We start from the raw sequence: 22,663 nt of genomic DNA, 5'->3' as shown, positions 1-22,663 counted from the left end.
CCTTGAGTCCTCTTGGCTGTCTTGCTGTTCTTTATGTTATGCTGTGATGCCTGTTTACTAAGCAAAGCTCATCAGTGATATCCGGCCTGCCTGTGTGCAAAAAATAGGCTACGTTCAGCCAAACCATCGTTTTTTAGGGCAAACCCTGCGGAATTGCAACATTATCAACCACCAGTGCGATTTACCAGTACCTCTGAGTATCGTACAGGTCGGTCATTCGAAAAATAGAAATCTAAAGCCGTATCGACAAAAATATTCTGTCTTTAACATGTTTGCCATTTTTGTTTGTTATTCTGGCTAACATCAAATAAATCTGTGGTCCCAAGGCAGGACACAAATGCTGCCTCCCGTAGACTTCATGGCTGCAAAATTAATGTCGAGAAAATGCAGCAATGGGGTATATATACGCTGCTTTCGGAATGCAATATATACACACACATATATATATATATATATATATATATATATATATATATATGTGTGTGTGTGTATGTGTGTGTGTATGTATGTATGCATTTACATACATATATGTGTGTTGCATTCCGAACGCGGCGTAAATATGCATGTACATATATTTTAACATATCTATGTGTGTGTGTATATATGTGTGCGTTTATACGTATATATGTATATCCAATGAGGTGAATGTTTCATGAAAACAGACCAGAGACCAAAAGATCCATGTGTTTAGCATGTCTACTACTCAACGTTATGACTCCCTTTCTATAGCAAGGGTATAGCAAGGAACGTTGTACTGAGCTTAATCATCCCCTTTCTCGGAAAAGTGACGATATTGACCCGCGCAGTGTGAGTGTATATGATGTTCATGTTCTGACAGCATCAGATGATGTAATAAATCACCATGTTTGATGATAGTCTTTACGCTCTCCTGGGGCCAGCTGGCGGTTTGTCTACGAAGTCGGACACATTCTCAGTTGGCAGCGCGCTATCCGGAGCTCCCATAGCGCTGTGCGCTGTCCGGCTCTAACTCGCTTAGTGAACCCACAGGCAATCTTGTCGTTGACACTCGTTTGACAGCGTATTCTTACCATATTTTCAGTGCAGCATTTCTCACCTACGTGGGGCGCGGGGTGAGCTGCCGCCGCCGCCACTGGACTGTCGCCTCCGGGCATGGTAAAACGGATAGCCGTCTGTCCATATATGTGGAGATACTCACCACCTTTTGCGGCCGCTTAGCCCCGTTTTCACATCTGAAATGTAGCGGCGGGCGGGGCAGCGGCCGGCACAGCCTGCCGTTACGGCCCCGTGCCAGCCCAGTGAGACACAGGCAACCACGAACAGCTGCGCGCCGCCACAAACGCATCCCTCAATGCGACGCGTCGTTGCGAATTATAGCCCACGGCACCGGATGTGTCACATAATGACGACGACTCGGGAGCCTGTGGCTGTGCGCCTACTGAACGTTTGCGTGAGTCTGGGCGCTGACGTGACACGTCACCGTCTCGTTTGCGACCGCCGGCCGCGCCCCAGAACGCCGTGACCGCCGCCGTGGCCCGGCTGCGCCCCCTCCCCGCCCACAGCGCACCCACCGGCGCCAGCGCGAGGGGGTCGGGTGTGGTCGGCGGAGTGTGACGGCCCGCTGCGGCCCGGGGCGGTGCCGTCGGCTCCGATTCGGACAGCTGGGTGACGCGACGGACGAGCGCGCAGCCGGTGAAGGCCATGGTCAAGGTCGGACACGCCATCTGCGATGGGGATCGCTCTGATTGCGTCCACTCACATAGCTGCGCTCCGGGCGCATCTGACGCGGGGAAAAACACTGGCCACATAGCAGCCGGTGCATTAGGGAGATTGATTATCCAACTTACGAGATGCTCAATCAGTTTCTTACGTGAGAAGTTGAAGGCCTCGAAATATGACCGCAGCGCACGTCTAACAATTTGAGGTGCGTTAGTTAAACAAAGGAGTCCTTCTCAGTGCCATCATGAATGGGTTATGGTAAAATTGGCCAATGACGTCATTTTCCGTGCAGTCTTTTACTGAGTCAGCTCACGCCACTCTATACATCACGAGCAAGATGACATTTCCCCCACCCGTCTGGCCCAGTGTCAAGGCCTGCACCTCCACACCTCGGCCAGACCTGCGTGATTACCAGCGACTATCATACGACCGCTTAAACGCGGAAGCGAGCCGCCGCCGCGGAGCGTCTCGGCCGGCAGCCATGGCCGTCTGCAGCTGCAGCAGATGGTGCTCGGACGCCAGCTCCCATGCCCTGCGCTGGTCAACATCCGCAACGTCTTTGAAGGTAAGCCTTCCCGTGGGATTCAGAGTCGGCGCGACGCTCGGCAAAAAATGCGCCCATCCTCCGCCGGCCGCAGTGTGTGCACATGAAGCACACCTGGGTCTGACAATGCCGCGTCTTTGATGACGGTGGGCATGATTCGCGGCCGCAACACACATACCGTGTACAGCCTGCAGCAGAGGGCTGAGAATGCGACTGTTCTGCGAATTGCAGTGAGCCCTCTGAAATATTGAAATTGTCGCAAAAATGCTTGCTTCCTTTGCAGAAATGATCGATAAAAACGAAGTCAGTATTCGATCGATCACATTTTCGTCTGGTGTCTGCTCACCGCGCCAGTATTGTGACAGCGTGTTGTGAGTTGAAATGATGCATTAGCACCACACATGCTGCATGGTCAAGGTTTTCTCGGAAAGCTCTACTTGGGAACTACCGACGCTTTGCCACGTATTGTGTTCGCTCAGGTACTGGTCGGTGGCCCTCTTCTAAACCCATCACATACCACCCGTCTGGCGCGACAAACACAACGTGAACCAGGGAGATGTTAGCTGTTTTGTGACTTCTCTCTGAGATGACCGAATCAGTGAGCGTTTAAAGCGTTCCAGCCTGGGAACTAGATCCCGGGCACGTCTTTGCGAAGGCGAAGGCATGTCTTCGAGCCAAGTCACTAGCGTCGAGGCCGAAGTCAAGTCGATGGCAAACCGCTGGCAGAGAAAGCAGTGGCTTCGAATGCCGATGACATTGGAAGGCAATTACATTAGCCTGGCGTCTTCTTTACATAGCCAGGCCTCCGTGCGACCTTCATATGGTCTAATCTCTTTATACCCACAGCCCTGAAAGCATCACTGCGTCGGAATCCCAGAATGATCAACACACTCGTGTAAAAGACGAGGTCGCCAGAAACAACCATGGCCAGGTACGGGAAACGAATTCCCAGGCTGTCATCTTCGCCAAGGGGCTTTGCGCTATCACATAACATAAAAAGCGCAGTGTGTGCACCACCGTGGACATCTGAGCTCTTTGATTCGCAAATCAGTGACGGATGATATGCGACGTGTCAACTGGAAGTCCATATGACGCATAGGTATTTGTGGTGTGGTAGTGCAAATTAAGAACCGGTCACCAACTGGGCTCAATTGTAGCTGGGAACTGGGAATAATCCACTGGGCTATCACATATTTCGGAATGCATCTCCAAGGGCATCGGGTGAGCACATTTTCACTCGGCAAAGTGAAAGCACGGCACTTAGAAAACTTCCAAACAGCGAATAGATCACTTATGAAACGACGTTGATTGCCAGTAGTAAATAAAAGGTAATCATCATGTGTGCTTTGCGTGCAAGTTGCAGGTCGTGCTGGACAAATGTCCTGACGATATTGAGCGGCTCGACCCCGGATGATCGCCGGCCGTGGGGCGCTATTGGGCGAGGAGTGCACCGCCACGCAGGCGATCGCCACGTTCGCACGAGGGCTGAAGTCGTGGTCATGCCCCCTGCCCATGCCAGATGATGACTACGTGTCATGATTGGTGACGACGGAATAAAGACATCGCGGTGGTTGCATTCAACTCGAGAGCCTACGGATTATGAGAAGGACGGCAATTTGCCACAACATTGCCATCTCCCGCGACATGATCATGACGGCCGTTTCAGAAGACAAAATCAGTTAATATGACTGGCAATGCGCTTCATGCGAGAGAAGGGCAGCTATTTCGGTCCACTTATGTGACATTTAGTTCAGGAGAACGTTTCGTTTATCGCGAAGCTATATATTCTCTCAAACTTGTTCTCGAATATACTAACATATGTCACAAGAATTCAGTAATTAAGGGCATAGTTACAAGCTATCCGATGCAAGGCATGACTACCTTTTTTTTGTTTTGCATTATGACAAGTTTAGATAGTCCAGTTGTTCATCACACTGGTGGCCCCCAAAACCAAATTCCTTTATGAAGCACTGTTTATTCCAGTGCGACGTTCGGATGCCAGCGCTCAGGAGGGGGTGGTCACGCGTGACTCGCTGCACGGCGTCACGTGACGCTTGTCACACAAAGCATCTCCGCAGACGGCACGGGAGGAATGCCGCCGCGGTGGGCCCGGAGAGGAGCCTGTCCTGTACCAGGCGGCGCGCGGCCACGGCCGGCGCCGCCGGGCACGGGGGGCGGTGCTGCGCCGGTTCTGGGTCAGTGAGAGCGCGCGCAGGTGGGCAGTCGCGTCGGCCACGGACAGGCAGTCGCGCTCGTGCCGTGAACAGAGAAACATGAGGCTGGTGGTGCTGCTCGTCTCGCTGGCGTTGGCTGCGGCCTCCCCGCAGCAGGGCATCCTGGTAAGGGCCGCTGCCGCCGCCGCCGCCGCCGCCGTCAACATAGGCTGCCAGCGGGCTCGGGCGCCAGGCGCGGCGAGGGTGTGTGTCTGCTGGCTGCTACAGCAGGTGTTGCTCTGCTGTCGCAGCCTGCAGACACGTGTGCAGCGGTCACTGGTGTCCCCGCATGACCCGTGGTCCTCGTTCCTTATCCAAAGGTGAACAATACCTGTTGATCCTGGTGGTTGAGTGTGTGCTGCTTCAGTACATGTGCAAAAATTTACGTGTTACGCATTGATAGCTGTCACGGCTGGCTTTGCACCCAAGCTGCCGTACGTTCCATGCCTTGCCTACAGTTTATATTGAAAGAAAACCCAACGCATCAATGTCTCGTGAGGCCAGCTTGTGCTTCGGCTGTACCTTACAGCTCAAAGCTATTTGTCATAGCGCCGCGGTGCAACATCTTCTGCATAACACGCCTCGTCATTTTACTGCCCTGCGTGGGATCACACATCTTTTGCAATTCTTTTCTTAAAGCAATAAATGACAGCAACATGTCCAACAAATGGATAAGAATAACAGGCTCGCAAAGCCGCTTTAAGCAACTCCGTTTTTTAAGCTCTTTCCGTTCGCCGCACTTGGCTGCTCGCGTGATCATCGTCTGACAACGCCAAATCAGATATTCGCGTCTCAAGCTGAGAGCCCGTTTGTGAGGCATCACGACATGGCTCATTTGTAACTAACACTATTTCAAGAGCCAGCCTCGTTGCGGACAGTGAGAGATGGATAGCGTAGCATGGGCCATGGCAGCGTTACCCGTACCGGCAAAGCACCTCACGTCTCACCGGTCCCGGGCCGAAGTCCATGCATGACCGAGCACCACCCGGTCATCGGAGGCCAGTCCGGTCCGAGGTGTGCCCTCTGTGCCGGTGCACCTCCTGTCAGAAGTGTGCCCTCTGTGCCGGTGCGCCTCCTGCCAGAAGTGTGCCCTCTGTGCCGGTGCGCCTCCTGTCAGAAGTGTGCCCTCTGTGCCGGTGCGCCTCCTGTCAGAAGTGTGCCCTCTGTGCCGGTGCGCCTCCTGCCAGAAGTGTGCCCTCTGTGCCGGTGCGCCTCCTGTCAGAAGTGTGCCCTCTGTGCCGGTGCGCCTCCTGCCAGAAGTGTGCCCTCTGTGCCGGTGCGCCTCCTGCCAGAAGTGTGCCCTCTGTGCCGGTGCGCCTCCTGTCAGAAGTGTGCCCTCTGTGCCGGTGCGCCTCCTGTCAGAAGTGTGCCCTCTGTGCCGGTGCGCCTCCTGTCAGACGCGACCACGGCCGTCTGAGAAGCGACAGCGGAGGTCTGGCCGTGTGTAACGGCAGTCTGGCCGCGCCGGCGGCAGTCTGACCATGCTGATGGCAGTCTGGTCGCGCCGGCGGCGGTCTGGTCGCCCCGGTGGCAGTCTGACCGCGCCAGGTAGCAGTCTGGCCGCGCCGACGGCAGTCTGGCTGTGCCGATGGCAGTCTGGTCGCCCCGGTGGCAGTCTGTTCATGTCTGCGTCGTGCCGCGTCGTTGGCAGCCGTGGCGCGCTCTGCGCGCGCTGCTGACCCGCCCGGCCGGCCTGCAGACGGCCGGCCGGGCCGAATGTAGGCTAGCGGATCGGCGTGCCGCCGCCTGACCCCGCCAGGTCGGCGGCAGAACCTGTCCGGCGCGGCCCACTTTCCGGCCCATCCAGTATGCACGGACATTGTCCAGACTGTTTTTCTCCGGCGCTCTGCCCATCGGCGGCGCCGGCTCGGTCGCCGCTGGCCGCCGAGAACACCGCGCTGCGGCAGGTCGCCGGCCCTGCATGCCAGGCGCGCCGCGTCGCTCTGCTAGCCGGATGGTGCCGTCCTCAACGCTCATGGCCGGGCAGACATGGGGGCAGAAGAGTTGCTGACTGCGACACAGTGGCCTGTGTCGACACGGTGCCGAAGGGGACATGCCTGCCCGGGTCTCAAGTAGTTGAGGATGGCCTTCATTCATTATCCCATGACAGCCCGAGGTTTCAATTGAAAATGTGGCTAATCGCAATCCGTAGCAACATGTGAATGCCGTATACAGGACATTTGAGGTGCAGCCGAAGCGTCGGCTCGGGAGGCCTGGCCCCAATGTCACGGGCACGCACTCAGGAACACGGACATCTCGATTAAGAACCTACCGCGTTGTATCCATCCTGGAGGACAGTGTCTGACTGCCTTGACCGCTCTTCTCTCCCCATCCCAGCACCACGTGTCTCATGCACACAAGCACGCTCGCCGCCTTGTTGTCCGCGCATGCTGCTCGGGGGCAGGAGCGCCAGCCGCGGCCGTTTGTCGCCGGGATCGCTCCCGCCCCTGCAAGCCTCAATGATGCATGTGCAATACCCTGTTCATTGCCAACACCGTCCACTATCCGTGTACTGTTGCTTTTCATGGTTTCAGGGTCGGAAGGTGGGGTCGGGCCAGGCCAACTCCCTGGGCACCGGAGGACCGCCGTGCGGCTCACGTGAGTACGAGTGTGAACGTCCGCTCCCTTCGCCGTCCTCAGACATGGTTCCTGTGAATGCAGCCGTTAGGCGTATGCAGCGAATGTGGCGTGTTACTGCGTCTGTACTGTCAACACATGTGTGGAAATAGAATACTTTTTGGTACACCGCGCTTGTCTTCTTTAGTGCGTAGTAGAGGAAATGGTTGCCTGACATTTCAGCAGACAATATGGCACACGCAAGGCAGGGAGAAAGCCCCAGTCTAGATCACCGATGCTCCGATTCTCAGGATTTCTGTCTCGCCATATTCGTGCAGATCACTGGGAAACGTTCAAATACGGCCGGGTAGCGGCTGGGCCGCCGCCGATCTGGCGGGGCGCGTGGAATGCCCGGGGAGACTGCAGGCAAACACACGAAAATATCTTGGGCTGGAGAGTGCGATCGTTCACACTGCGGTAGCACTAGCGTCGAGTTGCCAGGCCGGTATTTTCCTCCGTGTGACGGACGCACTGCTGCCCCCGGGGACAAGTCATGCTCAATACAGGCCCAAACGGGACGTAGCAATCGAGACATCTCGCCGTCTGACCTATGATAAGATCCTGATCCTTCCACTCTTTGATGACATTTTTCGTGAACTCGAGATTTTCAGGTTGTAAATCGTGTTCAACAGCGGGGAAATCATTTTGAGCGGGTCAGACAGTTAGCCGAACCTGGCAGCCAGGGAGCGATAGCCGTTCAGCGGCCGTCGGTCTGTCGGCGGGCCAGGGTGAGATAAGCGCGTCACGGGAGGATGTAACCTGTGTCCATGGCCGCCAGGGCCGGCTGGCCTTGGCGGCCGGTACCACCCGGTCCCAGGATGAACGCCCAGCCACGAGATGTGGCCGGTCGTGGCCAGAGCACGGCATGGGGAGGGGATTGGTACCACTCACGGGCTCCGACAGAGAGCTGCACGCAGCGCTGCTCGTGCACAGCGTGAGGAAGTGCAAAGGCTTCCGGTCTGCCAGCGTGGCTTTCACGGAGAGCTGCCAGACGTCGGCGGTGTCAAACGCCGGGCACCTGTCCGTATGTCTTACCGGACCAGACAGGTGGGATGAGTCCGCTTAAGGGCATATGAGACCTTGTGAGGACGACGCCCCTCATTCCATTGGGGTGGGAAGGGGGGGAGGAGAGATGGTTGGCTCCCGGGCTGTGACGAGACAAAGCATGACTGGTCGTGGACGGACAAAGGTGCTGGAGACCCATGACCGGTTTCATTTTCTGGACAACGCCCGGAATGGATTAGAAAGCGTGCTGACGACAAACCCAACCGCACCGCCTCCCGGTGGGCGACTGCGGGGGAAGGTGGTGACGAACTCAGCCTCGCCGGGCACACCCCTTGACCTGTGACATATAGGCGACATAAACACGACTCTTTGTTCCCACTTCCGTCATGTGGCATTGCCGTGCTCTGCCAAACAATGGGCTTGGGCTCATTGCACCATTTCTAAGAAACAGTTCAGTCTAAATCAAGACTGAACCTTGGGCTGCATAGCTATCTAGAAATAGAGTATAGCGTGTTTGAATGAAACTATGATTTGTTCATATGCGATAACATGGCTTTCTAACTCACCATGACCAAGCCTTCCCTCGACTAAGACCCCACGCACAACCGACTAAGACCCTAACAACCACATGGCCTTATAGTGCAGGAATGCACACGAGTTATCTATAGCACTTCTCTTACTTCTACGTAACCCATCGTCTTTCACTTCCGGGGCACGGCGCATCGACTTTCTTTTGACCACGTCCTTCGGCATGCTGTGTAAGTATTGGACTGGGAACTTGGCGAACATTCTTGGAGGTGACGGTGAAAGGTCTTTCTCTCGACCGATTCCTTTCAAGTGCTCGCTGGAACAACATCAACTTATGTGACATGTACGGGCAGTAAAAGGTAATGCACATGTTACACCGATGTTGGGAAGCACCTGAAAGGAATCGCTCTTTCCGCACGCCCGGTCCGTGGCTCCCGCATCTCAGTGAAGAGTTACGTTGCTGTTACAATCACCGTTATGTTGCACCGCGCACGGCGCGCTCGCCGTCGGTACCGACCGGCGGCCGTAGGCGCCACCGTCGCTAGGTCTGTTGGTTTTTGGTATTTGTCATCAAATCGTGACGTTGCCAAAGCACCTTTTCATCCGCGCATTCTTAGCATTTGCTTGCGTGCTTAGTTGAGCTATTTTTTCATTGTTTGGCTGGTGAATGTTGGAAGTTAATATTTTGACAGTGTTAGAAGAAGTTTGCCTTCACTGTTTCTTTGTTTGTTTATGCCGTGCATGTGGAAGTAATTTGATGACAGGCGAGCGCGCAGTTTTCTATACTTTTTTAGTGTCAGGATATACGGGCTTGTGTTTCGTCGTTCTGGCTTTTGATGTGATGGTACGCCCATTGATTATTTAAACGGGTCTGTGCTGCGATAGTTGTAGAACTTTTAAAAAAGCACGTTTGTTAGAAAAGAAATAGGTTACATCAATTCAAGCATTGAAAAGAAATGGAGCTCACCCTTCTGCAGGCTACGTACCAGCCTGCAGAAGAGTGAGTGCCCAATACATTGCCAGCATTCGAGCACTAAATGAATTCAAGTTATTCACAGAAATGTTTATTTACACCAGTGACTAGTTGAGAGTTTCTTAGGAGATTCAGAGAGCGTGCATTGTGAGATTTCATAGGCTTGCTTTAAGAAAAAGCTCCTTGAAAGATGCGGAGATTCGTATTCATTTATCTGCATCAGATCTCAGAAGCATCACGCCGTTTGCGGTGTGCATACAAAATGCTATACACGCGGCCGGTTATCGCCGCCATGGCCACCTTGCATGGGTTCCGGCGTTGATTTGATGACGGCCCTGGGCGGGCGTCGGTGAGGGCTCGGCCAGCATGGGCGTGCCAGCCGCGCCGCCGTCGCACCTCTGCACTAACCGGGCATGAGCGTGGGGCGCGGCCGTGGCGCGTCGCCTCCTTTCAGGGCCGCCGCCGGCGTCGGCCCGTCGTAGCGGCATGGCTCCCCCGACAGAGACGCGACCCTGTGTGTGTGAGACGCTGAAGCCGACCGACCGAGACGACGCGTAAGTGGAGACGACGGGCGCGCGCGCGCGGCGGGCGGAGGAGGTGCGGGAGTCCGGGCTGCGGGGCCGCCCCTCGGGCTGCTCCGGGCGGGACCTCGGCTTTCTGTGGTCACATTGGGCTCACTGCCTCAGCCCACATCGGGACGCTCCTCTGCAGCTCTGTCGTGGTCGTGGGAGGCACACACAGCTAACGCTTCGACCCATAACAGCGACCAACGGGCGGTGGTGCTGCGGACAAAATATGAACCTTCTCCTGCTGCCGGGTGGTTTTGGTGGTGGCTCTCGTCCACTCTTTGTGTGCCATTTCAGCGCTTTCTCCGCCTTTCTACATTTTTCTTCACAGTCGCTTGCATATAGCCTGCATATGTACCGAACCTTGCGTCACAGGCGCAACCAAGACTATATGGCTGATACTGAGCTACTTTGAAGTCATGCGTATGACATATCCTCTACATGCTATATGGTGCACAAAGAAATTAAACATTAACAGAATGCACGTATTTCTTCAAAATAGCATCGCTCTTGCTTCAGCTGCATGAACATTGATTCCTTATAATAATTTGTTGTGGTGATTTACGAGTGGTTGTTTGATTTCCAATTACAAAACCAATGCAACACAATCTTAAGTGTCGCATGGTTAACGTAACTTGTCGTGTAGTGCCATTGCTGCAGCATTGGGGGCGCAAAGCAAATAATGCGTGAGTGTATATAGATTCCTGTTGTGTTTTGTTATCTACTCAAGTGTCCTCTGCTAACGGCCGTTGCATTATTTTCAGGACAATGTGACCCCGGATATATTAAATTTGGAGAATTATGCTACAAATTGGCATATGCCGACTCTCCATTAAACTATAACCAGGCAATAGCAGCCTGCAGAAGGGTGAGTTCCATTTCTTTTCTTTCCAAGGCACGGCTCGCTGAAACCCATCGGTGGCTTATGGTGCCGCTGGAGAGCGCCTTTGTACAATCCGGCTGATGCAACCCGACCGGCAGCGGCGCTGGCGACGCAAGAGCTGGTTTAGCAATGTCTGCATTGTTTCCTCTGAGCCGGAGTCTAATGGTTGCATGTCAGTATGTCCCCGATTCTCTGACGCTACATCTTTTGACCCAGAACGGCAGACTGAAGTGAGTTGTTTTTCGTTCCCAGGAAAAAGCCTTGCTGGCTTCTCCGAAGACGACAAAAGAGTATGAGAATCTTAGGGTATTGGGCGAGGGCATTACAGAAGCGCAAGACATCCAAACACGGAGGGCATTCATTGGCATGTTTTGCGGGTAAGTCTCTGTTCATTTCTTAGCAGCACCCAGCACTTCGTTCAACACACGTGACGTAGATTCACATCATGACACTTACCAGTTAATTGTTGCATCTTACGTTAAAAAAGCGTGCCTCCCTCACTGCCACGTGACTGCGTATTACCCAATATTCTGCGGCTCTGTTACTGTGGGTGTTACGTGCGCGAGTGGTTATCAGTTTTCTCACGCGGCCCGATCGGTCGTGACCCAGGTGGCCGCGGCGCAGTACCACACCACGCGCCCCACACCAGCCACGCACGGCCGGGGCCGCGCACAGCACGGGCCGTGCGCGGCGGTCGTGTGCGGCACGCGCCGCGTGACCCGTGCGGCGCGCACGTGCGAGAGGCCCAGTAACAGCGTGTCAGGAGGGAAGAGTGCGGTTACCGCCCGTCGCTTCCGCGCGTTAGGTCGGCGAAAGCGCGCGAAGGGCTTGCCTTCACGGAGGCGGGCGGCGGCCAAGTCGCCTGGTCCCATTCCCAGCTGCGCAGGAGGTCACAGACGAGCGACCTCCTGCGGTCGACTCCGGCGTCGACCCGTCGCTCGCTGCCCCTCAGAGATGCGTGCCACGAACGCGGTCAATGGGCTTCTCACCAGATGAAATCGGTGATATGCCATTTTCGGGGTGGCCGGAGTGGGTCGCGCGGGCTCGGACACTTGTTGGCATGTCGTTGCTGGAGGAACGTGCCGTCGAGCGAGTTTTCACTGGCGCCGGTGTCCGTGAGACATGCTGAGACCCGGAGACATGTTGAGGTCAGAATGAGCCAGCGCACAGCAGCGGGTTGCTGCTGCCATGCGCTTATGATTGATACCGATAGCCAAGAATTGATGACCCTTTAGTCTGCAAATTTACACTTTGAGACTCATTTGAAACTCAACAGACTTTTAATCTTGAATTTCTGAGAGCAACATGAGACACCCCCTGAAAGAAAGAAAACTCTCTGCTTGCCTGCATGATGGTTGAACCATCTGCCATAACAGGCACCGAGCCCGCCTCCGGCGCCCCACCAGCGCACGCCCCGGGCCCCAGCCGCTGCGGGCGCTGGCAGGGTCCGATCTGTCGCCCGGCTTTCCTCCCAATCCCTGATAATCAGATCACGAGCGACCGGGTGCCGTCGGCGGCCACCTCGACGGCCTGCGGGCAGCTCAGCCGGAGAAAGTGCCGCCATTTGGGTTAGCGACCGGAGACGCGCCGCCTGATCGGCGCGAGCCCTGCGCGCCCGTACCCGCCGGTGAAACGACGTCCGTACCCGAGCGGCGGAAGCGGCGCCGCCTCCGGCGCTGATTACGCCAGCGCACCGGCGCTGCGCGGCTTTGTGAAATCGGCCGATCGGCGATCGTTCTAGCGGCGCTAAGTGCTGCGAACTGAATAAAGCTCGCCAACTCTGTACAGCCCCACGCACTGAACACGTTGCAGTTGAGGTCTGTTTCTGGAGACCAGTTTGAAGCGATACCGGGGCAAATGACACACGAAACTCGCGATTTCACCGTTTTATTGGGCGATTGGCTTTGCAGTCAAAACCTGCTTGCCGTCGTTTCCACTACTATATTTGTTTAAAGTTGATCTGTTCGTAGTTCGGTTCGCACGGAGAGTACGAACACTGACATGTGCATCTGCACCTCACCGTAGCGTCGCTCGCGAGTTCGCCTGAGCGTCCTCACCACTCTGTTCGCAGCGTCGACTGTGTCGAGCCGTCGCGCTGGCGGTACGCTGACGGCGAGCGATGCACGAGCAACATGTTCTGCGACTGGTCCGTCTCCAACACCATCAACGAGTGGAACAGCATCCCGAGCCTGGCCGGCGCGTCGGTGGCGGCGTTGCTGGACGGCAAAGAGCAGTTCCCGTACAAGATTCAGGCGTTCCCGGGGGATCACCGGCTGCAGTACTTTATCTGCCAGAAGAGCGGTACGCCAGACGGCGAGACGTACGACATGACGGCGTGCTTGATCTGGCCGCCGCTAGAGGCAGCACCGTCGCCTGACCGACGACGCCGGCCGCCCACTGTCTCTTCCTCTCTCTCAGCGGCTCACATGCAGGAAGAAGAAGCGGACATGACGAGGCCTGAGCAGCTGCCGCCTCGCCCTATTTTCCCAGAGTGGGAGTTGTTGCTGTAGCGAAGTGTATATCAGTGACGAACACTTTCACTGGCGGCAATTACGCGTCGTTAATTACCTCGGCTGGTGTGGGAGCCGCGGTGGAGTGTCTCGGCGCTTGTGTAACATTCTTCATGCGGAACTGTTACGTCGGCAACAGCGAGAGACGTAGTATGCTACCGTTCAAAGGCGCAGCAAGCAGCCCGGCGTGAGACTCGTGAAGCCTATGCCTCTGGCGATGACCGCACAGTTTATATGACATTGGCCGAAACAAAAAGTGATACTCCGCTTGGTTTAAAAAACTTTTGAATGTGACACCATTTAGATGATCTTTTCCGGTTTATAACCGACTCATTGTTATGCGATTGGTGTGCTATGCTGATAAAAGCGTTGGAGGGTTGAGTTTTCTGTGACGGCTGCATTCATTCTGAACCATATCTGGCGGCGGGTGATGTGTTTGCAATTGTTTCGTTGTTGTTTCTCGCTCTTCTGCGATCACCAATCACTGTGGCCTGTATTGATTATAGGACTGCTGCTGCTTCTAATCATCTATCTCGCTAATGAGCCATTGTCTAAGTCAACGACCCTGATGGTCATTGTATGAGCTCAAGGGTCGGAATTTGGCCAGACCTGGGCTGTGAGCCAAGTGTGTGACCCGTGTGTGCTGCTGCAGCCGACAATTTGGAGGCGAGCAAGCCTAACAACCTGCGCGTCTCGGAGCTGGTCTCATGGATCCGGATCACGTGGGACCGGCCGGCCTGCGAGGGCGATCTCAGCTCCTACATCATGGTGGTTCTCGGCGGAACCACCAGCTACGACACCGAGATCAAGGTGAGGCGGCAGGCCGACCGACCACTCCCCGGGAAAGACGACTCTGACGGCCGCGGCTGGCTGACGCCCAGCGCAGGCCGACCGCGGCGCTCCCTAGGAAGGCCGGCTCTGACGGCCACGGCTGGCTGACGCCCAGCGCAGGCCGACCGCGGCGCTTCCTAGGAAGGCCGGCTCTGACAGACGCGGCTGACTGATACCCAGCGCAGGCCGACCGCGGCGCTCCCTAGGAAGGCCGGCTCTGACAGACGCGGCTGACTGATGCCCAGCGCAGGCCGGGCTGGTCAGCCAGGCCAGCCCCAAGTGCGCTGCCTGGTGTCGACAGGAAAGACATGGAGCTCCGTTGGTTTTTCGAAATTATAAGCTGGGACTGAGACTTCTCGTATTGAAAATAATGAACTTTCAGTGCACCAGGACGCGCTGGTTAAACACTGCATCAAACAATTATTGACAATGCTTGCTTTCAAAGCAGGCAATGCTTGCTTGATAACGTTATTTAACCAGTGTCTCCTGGCATGTTGCATTTCTATTATTTTCAGTACAGCTCTCAATGCATGATGCCTGCACACAGCATCCTCCCATTACCCCTTTCCTGACATGATGCTCCTTTGAAGTGCTGGGCGACTGAAGCTCAGTGTGCAGGCGTGACAGTGCCGCTTTCGCTTGCCCGGGAGCCGACCCCACACTGCTAGAGCCGGCTCCGGACAGCACGGTTGTCACATTGTCGAGCCGAGCGTGGCGCTGAGCCGGCGTTGTCTCTGCTTCCCCGCAGTGTGACGAGCAGCAGTGCACGTACGACATGAACCCGGCCGTCTGCGACTACTGCATCAAGCCCAACGTCGACTACACGTTCTCAGTGGCCGCTGTACTGGAGGACTCGCAGCTGGGGCCGGCCGCCACCGTCAACCAGGCCGTCGGTGAGTGGGCAGCGCCATCTACACCGGCGGCGCGAGGGTCGGCGTCTGGGGCGACACCCCGCGGGGGAGCTTTGAGTCACCCGACCACGCGCCTCATCATGGGAAACTCACGTCCGTGCAGGGCTTCGAAGTTGTCAGCAGTTTGAATCATTCCTACAAATAACAGGCTGACTACTGTTTCATTAAGTGGCTCAATGTATTGCAAGCCTTGACCTTCTGTGAAAATGCGACGGTAGAGGATGCATCAGCCGTGACTCGAACCGTATCACAACCCAGACCGTCGGGTGGCAAGAGGGTAGTTTGCCCGCCCTCGCTCCCGCCTATACACTGACCTCCCTCGCCGCGCGCCGCTGCACACGTTAAGACGTGTCCGTGCCCGCCAGACGTGGAGACGTGCCCCAACTTCGTGGCGCCGCTGCACACAACCACGCTGTGCCGGGGCGTCTCCGAGGTCAACGCCAACGGCGACTGCAACAACCAGGTGCTCTGGAGCAAGGGCTCTATGTGCCAGGCCCAGTGCGAGGAGGGCTACGGATTCTTCGACCCGCCGGCTAAGAAGTACTCGTGCGGCGCCGGCGGCCAGTGGAGTCCGGACAGCACGGCCCCCGAGTGCTACCGTGAGTCGCCTGGCGCGCCTGCAGCGCCGTGGGCAACAGCCGGGTCCGCTACGACCAAAGGGCGCCTCAGCGGACGGGTGGGGGTGTTGCAGAGATTTGGCGCGGACTGCTGTAGTGCAGCGTGAGGGGTGTGAGTGGTAGCGAGGTAAGGGTCTCTTGAATCAGGAAGTACGTCAGCGCACTAGGAACTGGATAATCTGTGGTCACACATGTCACTCACGTATGATGTTTTCATGCATTCATTGTCATGCCAGCGTCTTTGTCGTCGCAAGACGCCACAGTATTCCCAAAGAATTCGCTGAAGCTACCATGGCGGTCAGTCTGTAAAATCAGCTGCCTTAACAGTCCAGCATGCCAAACGGATGTTGTTGTCTCCGGGCAGAGATCGTGCCGGTGTACTCTGCGAACCTGCAGTACAAGATCACGTACCAGAGGGAGTCGATTGAGTCGCTACAGCACCAGTTCGACGGCCTCGTCTACAAGTACAACGACATCTTCTGCCCGTACCCGGAGGAGTGCGGTGTCTCCGACCTCTCCACCAAGGCATCGGTGAGCTCCCCTGGCAGGGAAAGGGCGCGCGCCACAGGCACTGACGCCCGCTCGCTCACAAAATGGAGAGGAAAAATATTTTTGCATGGTCAGATGCACATCGTTAATGCCGTTTACTGACCGTTTAAACCCCAACCGCGGCTTATGAATGTTTTCGTAAATTCTTGGTTCTTACCATCACTCAGTCACTAAACACCAGTACCCATTAAATAATGTTGGTACGTGCCTTTCCTGCTGTATACGTGTCCCCGTTGTTGGTACGTTGTTGTCCTCTTGTGCGCGTGTCCCAGCTGTCACACACAGTGTGGTATGCCCCGGCCGTCAACAAACCGTGCGGTATGTCACGGCAGGCTGTATAACAGCCGACGTCTGTCGACAGCTGGACAACGACGGCCGCCCTCTGATGGACGTGGTGCTCACCATCGACACGCCCGTCTACAACATCACCGACCAGGAGGGCTTCGTCGACATCGTCAGCGAGGCGCTCAGCACCGTCACCGAGGACAACGCCTTCATGACCCTCATCGACTACGACAACATTGAGCTGGTGCTGCCCATCCGGCAGCGCAAGGGCAAGCGCAACAAGGCGATGGCGTCGCTCTGCTGCCACAAGTGCCCGGAAGGCCACGCCTACCGGCTCGGACACTGCGGTGAGTAGGCCACTATAGGTGGCGCTGACAGCGTTTGCCGCCGCAGACGGCCTCGGCTGGCTGGTGGCTGTCAGGCCCTAGCGAAGTGCTATCAACATTGAAAGTTGTGTGACTTCTTATGCTCAGAGATTATTGGGTTAATCTGTAATAACCAGTTCATATGCAGGGCGCGGAAACCCTGCAAGATAAGCTTGGTGGCTGCTGTGCCCCGCAGCAGTTTTGGATATGCGAGCTTATTTGAAAGGCTACACGAGTTTAATTTGAAAAACTACTAAAATGACCTAGTTTGCCGTAGGTAACATTAAAGACGGCATTAGACCTGCCTCGGCCTTCCTAAGACTCGAGACCCTAACGCTCTTCTAGCTTTGATATATGTTCCACGACTGATTTCCAGTACTTACAGTGCCTGACTTTTTCAGTGAAATGCCCGTCGCCGAACTGCAACTAAGCTACAATTAGCTTCAAACATCCTTCGCTGACGTCCTCCTGCTGGCGAGGGCACCTCCGGCTCAGGAGAGCTCTGATCGACCGCGTTTCAGCGGAGTAAAATTAAGCTCTGCTGCATTGCCCTTCGACTCTGGGCGACAGCGAGCAGGGACGTGAGCTCCCGAGAGGGCCAGGAACTTGGCACCGAACGAACCGGCGTCTCGAGCGCTGGATCGAGCAGTAGATGTCGCGAGAGAGTTCATTCCGTCTAGGGTAGACATTCCAAATTTCAGAGCGGCGCTGCGTGTTTGAAGTTTGTGAATGCTGCGCGAATGATGTAGACATGAGGTGAAAGCGCGAATGCAATAATGTGTGATTGCCACGCTATGCTCAACGTTTTACTTGCTGAAGAACGAACGACTTCCTCGTTTCCATCGCGACGCCATCATATCTATTTATTGTTACCATACTTTGTGAATGGAGTAATGGAATTGTGGCCATCATACTCCTCTGCTGGAGTGGCGGACGATCAAGTATTCCCATGAAGTATAGCCTGCTGTTCGTTGTTGCTAGTTTCATGACCTGTGCGCCCCGTGCAGCGTGTGTAAATATTGTGACCAAATCACAAAATAAACCCTAAAACCTGGCTATCATGGCTTTCTGCGAAGGAGGTCTGCGATGGTACGTATCATCCTTTTCATAACCTAACATTTCAGTTATGTCACCGCAAAAGAAACGCACGCATTATTTTTTGAATTTATAATACAGGCCCGTATTATACATTCAATAAGACACGGAGCCTTGAGCACCGATTCAAGGCTCCAGTGCCTGATCCACAGTATATTTTACCACAAATTTAACAAGTTCATCAACAAAGCCATACTACCACGTCAGTCGCGACCGAAACGGACTCCGGTCGAAAGGGGTGTAACCCTCTATGCCGATTTAGAGCAGACAGAGAAGTTTACACTGTGAATCTTGATCCAAGCGCGCGTTGTTCACAATCATACAGCTGTAGCTGCCGGCGGAGGGCTGCCGCCCGGTGATTGGCCGGACGAGACAGATGACGTCTGATGACGTCAGACAGGTGGCGTCATGCCGCTCTCGGAGGGTCGGTCGGTGTGGGTGAATGTGCAGTGCAGAGGGTTGCGCCCAGGCGTCACACCGGAAGAATGGAAATGTTGTGCACCTGAAGCAGCAAACAGATGGCGTTAGGGGGTCCTGAGTTATGCAGTGCGCCGAGTTATGTAGTACCGGTTTCTCGCGGTAGATGAACGTTCACGGTTGCGCTGTCAACATCAGTATCGATCGGACGCAAGTGCGATGATCGATCAGCATACATGGGTCATCTCAGCTGGTTTGACGTGCGCTGTACCGACCGACGGACCGACCGACCGCTGCACGCACCACAGTGCGACGGCTTACCGGCCTAGGCTGCCTCGGCCTCCTCCTCCTTCTTGCCACCGACCAGCAACTCGAGCACGCCGCCCAGGTCGATCTTGCCATCGTCGTCAATGTCGAACTGCTCGAACGCCTCGTCCACCTCCTGCGCGGTGAACTTTTCGCCCCACGTCATCAACGAGTGCCGGAAGCCGTCGCTGTTGATGGTGCCGTCGCCGTCGTCGAAGGCCTTGAAGGCGTTTACGATGACGTCATCGTCGTCGGCCTCGCCGGACTGCCGGCTAGCAAACATCGAAAGCAGCATGGTGAAGTTGATGGGGCCGGGTGCGTCGTTCAGCATCTCATCTACCTCCTTGTCGGAGACGATCCTGCCGATGATGTCAAAGGAGCTCCGGATGTCGCTCTTGTTAAGGATGCCGTCTTTGTCGGCGTCCATCAGCTGGAATCCCTCCTTGAACTCATTGACCTGCTGCTGGGAGAAGCAGGAGAACACACTGCTTCCGGCCTTCTTGCTGGATCTCTTCGAGCCCTGTGAGGCATGCAGTGATCGTCAGATGCGAGTGTGAATGGAGCAACTAAGGTCAGGTATAGCTCGCTCATTGCTTGTTTTGCGAAGACGGAAGACGCTTTTAATGAAAAACATTGCCCCGGCAGCAACCTCGCTGTAAAGCACGCAGTCGACAGTTCAGCAGAGCGGTGACAACATTTCTCCCGTGCCTTCTATCTCATCAGAGAACAGTTTGCCAATCGGCTGTCGTGGCTACACGTGTAGGGCGTGTTTTCCGCCAGCGGCCGCCGCGTCTGTCAGGCCAGGTGCCGCTCAGCTGGCCCGGCCGCGTCTGCCCGGCCAGGTGCCGCTCAGCTCCCGGCAGATACTCACGCTGGCCCGTTTGGTGGAGGCGGGCTTGGGCGCGGGCGGCTCAGGGGCGGGGGCGGGAGCGGGCTCGGCAGCCGGCGCCTCCTCGGTCTCCTTCTTCTTCTTCTTCTTCTTCTTCTCCTTGTCGTCAGCCTGCGGAGAAGACACAGAGTCTGTGTTGGGCACCTGTCATCAAGCCTCTTTTGAAGCCTCGTCAATACGCAGCAAGCTCGAGTGTCCGGCAAGTCCACCAGCACAGCAGACACGCTAGATCCATTGTGCTGCTGATGGGCCTAAGCATCAAGCAGCGGCTGGGTGGGACACAGGATTTGGAGTGCCAGTGACGCTGTTTGTCACGGACAGGCTTGTTGTAGTCCTTGGAAGCGCTGCAGCTCACAAGACTGGCGCCGAAAATAGCTGATTTATGCCGTAGCCCAGCCAGCACTCTTCATCAAGGCAGACTGGTGATGACTCAGGGCAGCAGAATCACCGCAGTATGTCAATGTCACCAGCGTGTTGTCTTTGGCCAATATAAATAATCTGAAATAATAATTGTTGGTCTTCCCACAAGTGGCAATTAGCGCACGTTCTTAGCTCGCACTAATTTCTTCTTTATTTGAGATTATTTACCTGGTTGGAAGCGTACAGTTGTTTTGAACAACGCTGTAAATCTTACCCAGGTGTGACCTACTGACCTACGTGATCCCATTGGCCATTATTTCCTTTTCATAACGGCATGCGAGTGAGCAAATTTTTCCGTCAGTTAACAGGTCATCCGGACGTCAGACCTCCTTTAGAGCACCTTCCGTCCGGCCTTTCCAAGCTTGGCCGCCGCCGACTCTTCAGAGGAGGCCAGCGTGGGACAGCGTCGGCTGATGGAGTGACGGCTGCGCGCGCATCGCAGCCGGCTGGGATCGCGTGTCGTCGCCGGCGGCAGCTCGGTCCCGTGGCTGGCACGCCGACGCCAAATATAGCCGGCCGGCCGGCGGCCAGGCTTCGTCTAATTTTACTGCCTCCGGAGTTCGGGAGTGGCGGCTGAGAGGGGCAAGGGGACCGACTGTGGTACCCGCAGCCCCGCCCCCCCCCCCCCAGGTACCATTGGCGGACGGCCTGGCAAGTGGGAGGGGCGGACTGCTGACAGACGGGTTGACCCTCGCTTAGTGCCGTCTTTATCGCCGGATTTTTTACTTTGAGCGTTGACAGGCTTTTACTAGCTGTTTGCTGCATAGAAGTTCTTACAAAATCGCAGGAATGTGGCGTGATCTTCGCTAAAGGTGAATGGATATGCGAAAGATAAGACAGTAGTATTAGCCTTATTCCTCGGACAAAAAAAAAACAGGATATATATATATATATATATATGTATATATATATACATATATATATATAGATATAGATATAGATATATATATATATATATATATATATATATATATATATATATATATAGTGGAGAAAGAGAGAGAGAGAGAGAGAGAGAGAGAGAGAGAGAGAGAGAGAGATATATATATATATATATATATATATATATATATATATATATATATATATATATATATATATATATATATATATATGTGTGTGTGTGTGTGTGTGTGTGTGTGTGTGTCTGTGTCTGTGTGTGTGGTGTGTGTGTGTGTGTGTGTGTGTGTGTGTGTGTGTGTGTGTGTGTGTGTGTGTGTGTGTGTGTGTGTGTGTGTGTGTGTATGTGTGTGTATAGTGGAGATATAGTTGGGTTGATATCTCGACAACATGCATTTATTGAAACAATAGCAGAGGTAAAAGTCTATTAAAACAATAGACTTCAGCTATTGTTTCGACATGTTGTTGTCGTATACAGCTATTATATGTATCGACAGCTATTATATATTGCCGAAATATCAACCCAACTATATCTCCATTCTCCCGGTTTTTATCCGAAGAATAAGGCTAATACTGCTGTCTTATCTATGCGAATGATATTCCTCGCTAATGCACCAAACAACTTACGGATATGCGAAAGGATACGGCTACCAGAGCTGTGCTGCAGATGCCAATAATACAATAATGGAAATGGCTGCTTCTGTTCGTGAGCATCATTTCGCTTAGAAATATGCGCACGAATAGATAGCCAAGCCAAGTTCAATAAATCAAGCACTATTGCACACCAGTTAACTTTGCTGCCATTCTGTGCAGTTCTGTACGCTGCCGTGTTGCATTTGTGACTCTCAAGTTTCAAATAAGCATGTATGTTGCATCAGTTACCAGCATCCATTGGTATAACAAACTACGTTTTACCATATAATTTCCCAGCTACGGCCATGGTTTATCAGACTTTTCTGCCGGATACCCTGTGTTACGCATGCTACGAGGGACTGACGCGTTTTAAGTTTGCCGGGCGTCATTAACCTCCCGTTACCTTTTAGCTATTCACATCGCTTTCTCTGGTTTTGTCACAACTCGCATTATTCAGCGATATGAAAACATGCATTCGGACATGTTAGCCGGTACTTTGGGTTCGCATCACGTGACGAAATGTAGAGATAAGCCAGCAGTGGCACAAAAGCAGCCACCGAAGGACATGGCAGATGGTCTGTTGATAACCAGCTAAAGTGAACTATCATACACACGTCAGCAGTGCAAACTTAGTTGCGCCACTGCGGTCAGTGCAGAGACAGTGCCGCAGAGTCTTGGGTGCTGTTACCGTCACCGGCTTTCTTTTTGGAAGGTAACAAAATTAGTCAACCTAGCATAGGTCGCCCCGACCGCGTTAATTTATGACGATTGTAACGATGAGAGGGAATTGCACGTACGTTACCGAGCCAGCGCCGTTCATGACTGAATGCTGAGGATGACCTTGTGTGTCAGAAAACAGTACGCATTAATTACTTTTCCGTGTGATCGCATGCCATTTATCAGTATTTG

General features: G+C 54.4%; 2 protein-coding genes across 6 annotated transcripts in view; one reads left to right on the top strand and one right to left on the bottom strand.

Moving 5' to 3' along the window:
- Nucleotides 1-4,454: 4,454 nt before the first annotated feature.
- On the top strand, nucleotides 4,455-18,150 carry LOC119112937 (uncharacterized). Of its 4 annotated transcripts, none has more exons than XM_037237238.1 (11): nucleotides 4,455-4,581; nucleotides 6,990-7,053; nucleotides 10,908-11,011; nucleotides 11,279-11,403; nucleotides 13,098-13,327; nucleotides 14,189-14,346; nucleotides 15,116-15,260; nucleotides 15,644-15,877; nucleotides 16,260-16,426; nucleotides 16,806-17,076; nucleotides 17,496-18,150. In XM_037237238.1, the coding sequence occupies exons 1-11, from the start codon at nucleotides 4,516-4,518 to the stop codon at nucleotides 17,522-17,524; spliced, it is 1,593 nt and encodes a 530-aa protein (XP_037093133.1). In that variant the 5' UTR covers nucleotides 4,455-4,515; the 3' UTR covers nucleotides 17,525-18,150. The 4 variants fall into 4 exon arrangements, with proteins under 4 accessions (XP_037093133.1, XP_037093135.1, XP_037093134.1 ...); XM_037237239.1 differs by having other exon boundaries at nucleotides 4,476-4,581; nucleotides 6,999-7,053; XM_037237240.1 differs by lacking the exons at nucleotides 10,908-11,011; nucleotides 11,279-11,403; nucleotides 13,098-13,327.
- Nucleotides 18,151-18,246: 96 nt separating this feature from the next.
- LOC119112939 (myosin regulatory light chain 2) overlaps nucleotides 18,247-22,663 on the bottom strand; it is a 28,415-nt gene continuing 23,998 nt past the window's right edge. For both annotated transcript variants that reach the window (XM_037237242.1, XM_037237244.1), the window contains exons 2-4: nucleotides 19,784-19,912; nucleotides 18,928-19,432; nucleotides 18,247-18,691 (exon numbers count right to left, since the gene is read on the bottom strand). In XM_037237242.1, coding sequence (XP_037093137.1) covers nucleotides 18,932-19,432; nucleotides 19,784-19,912 — 630 coding nt within the window. In that variant the 3' untranslated portion in view covers nucleotides 18,247-18,691; nucleotides 18,928-18,931. The remainder of the gene's footprint in view (nucleotides 18,692-18,927; nucleotides 19,433-19,783; nucleotides 19,913-22,663) is intronic.

The sequence above is a fragment of the Pollicipes pollicipes genome, unplaced genomic scaffold (genome assembly GCF_011947565.3).
Source record: "Pollicipes pollicipes isolate AB1234 unplaced genomic scaffold, Ppol_2.1 Scaffold_7261;HRSCAF=8764_pilon_pilon_pilon, whole genome shotgun sequence".
NCBI classification, from domain to species: domain Eukaryota; kingdom Metazoa; phylum Arthropoda; class Thecostraca; order Pollicipedomorpha; family Pollicipedidae; genus Pollicipes; species Pollicipes pollicipes.
Note: the sequence above shows the minus strand (reverse complement) of the source record. Positions and strands in the feature narration are given on the sequence as shown.

What these genes read in the sequence shown, in the direction of transcription:
- LOC119112937 (XM_037237238.1), top strand. Translation starts at nt 4,516, where the DNA reads ATGAGGCTGGTGGTGCTGCTCGTCTCGCTGGCGTTGGCTGCGGCCTCC. An exon ending in CACGGCCCCCGAGTGCTACC is followed by an intron (nt 15,878 to 16,259) that starts GTGAGTCGCCTG and finishes GTCTCCGGGCAG; the next exon opens with AGATCGTGCCGGTGTACTCT. An exon ending in ACCTCTCCACCAAGGCATCG is followed by an intron (nt 16,427 to 16,805) that starts GTGAGCTCCCCT and finishes GTCTGTCGACAG; the next exon opens with CTGGACAACGACGGCCGCCC.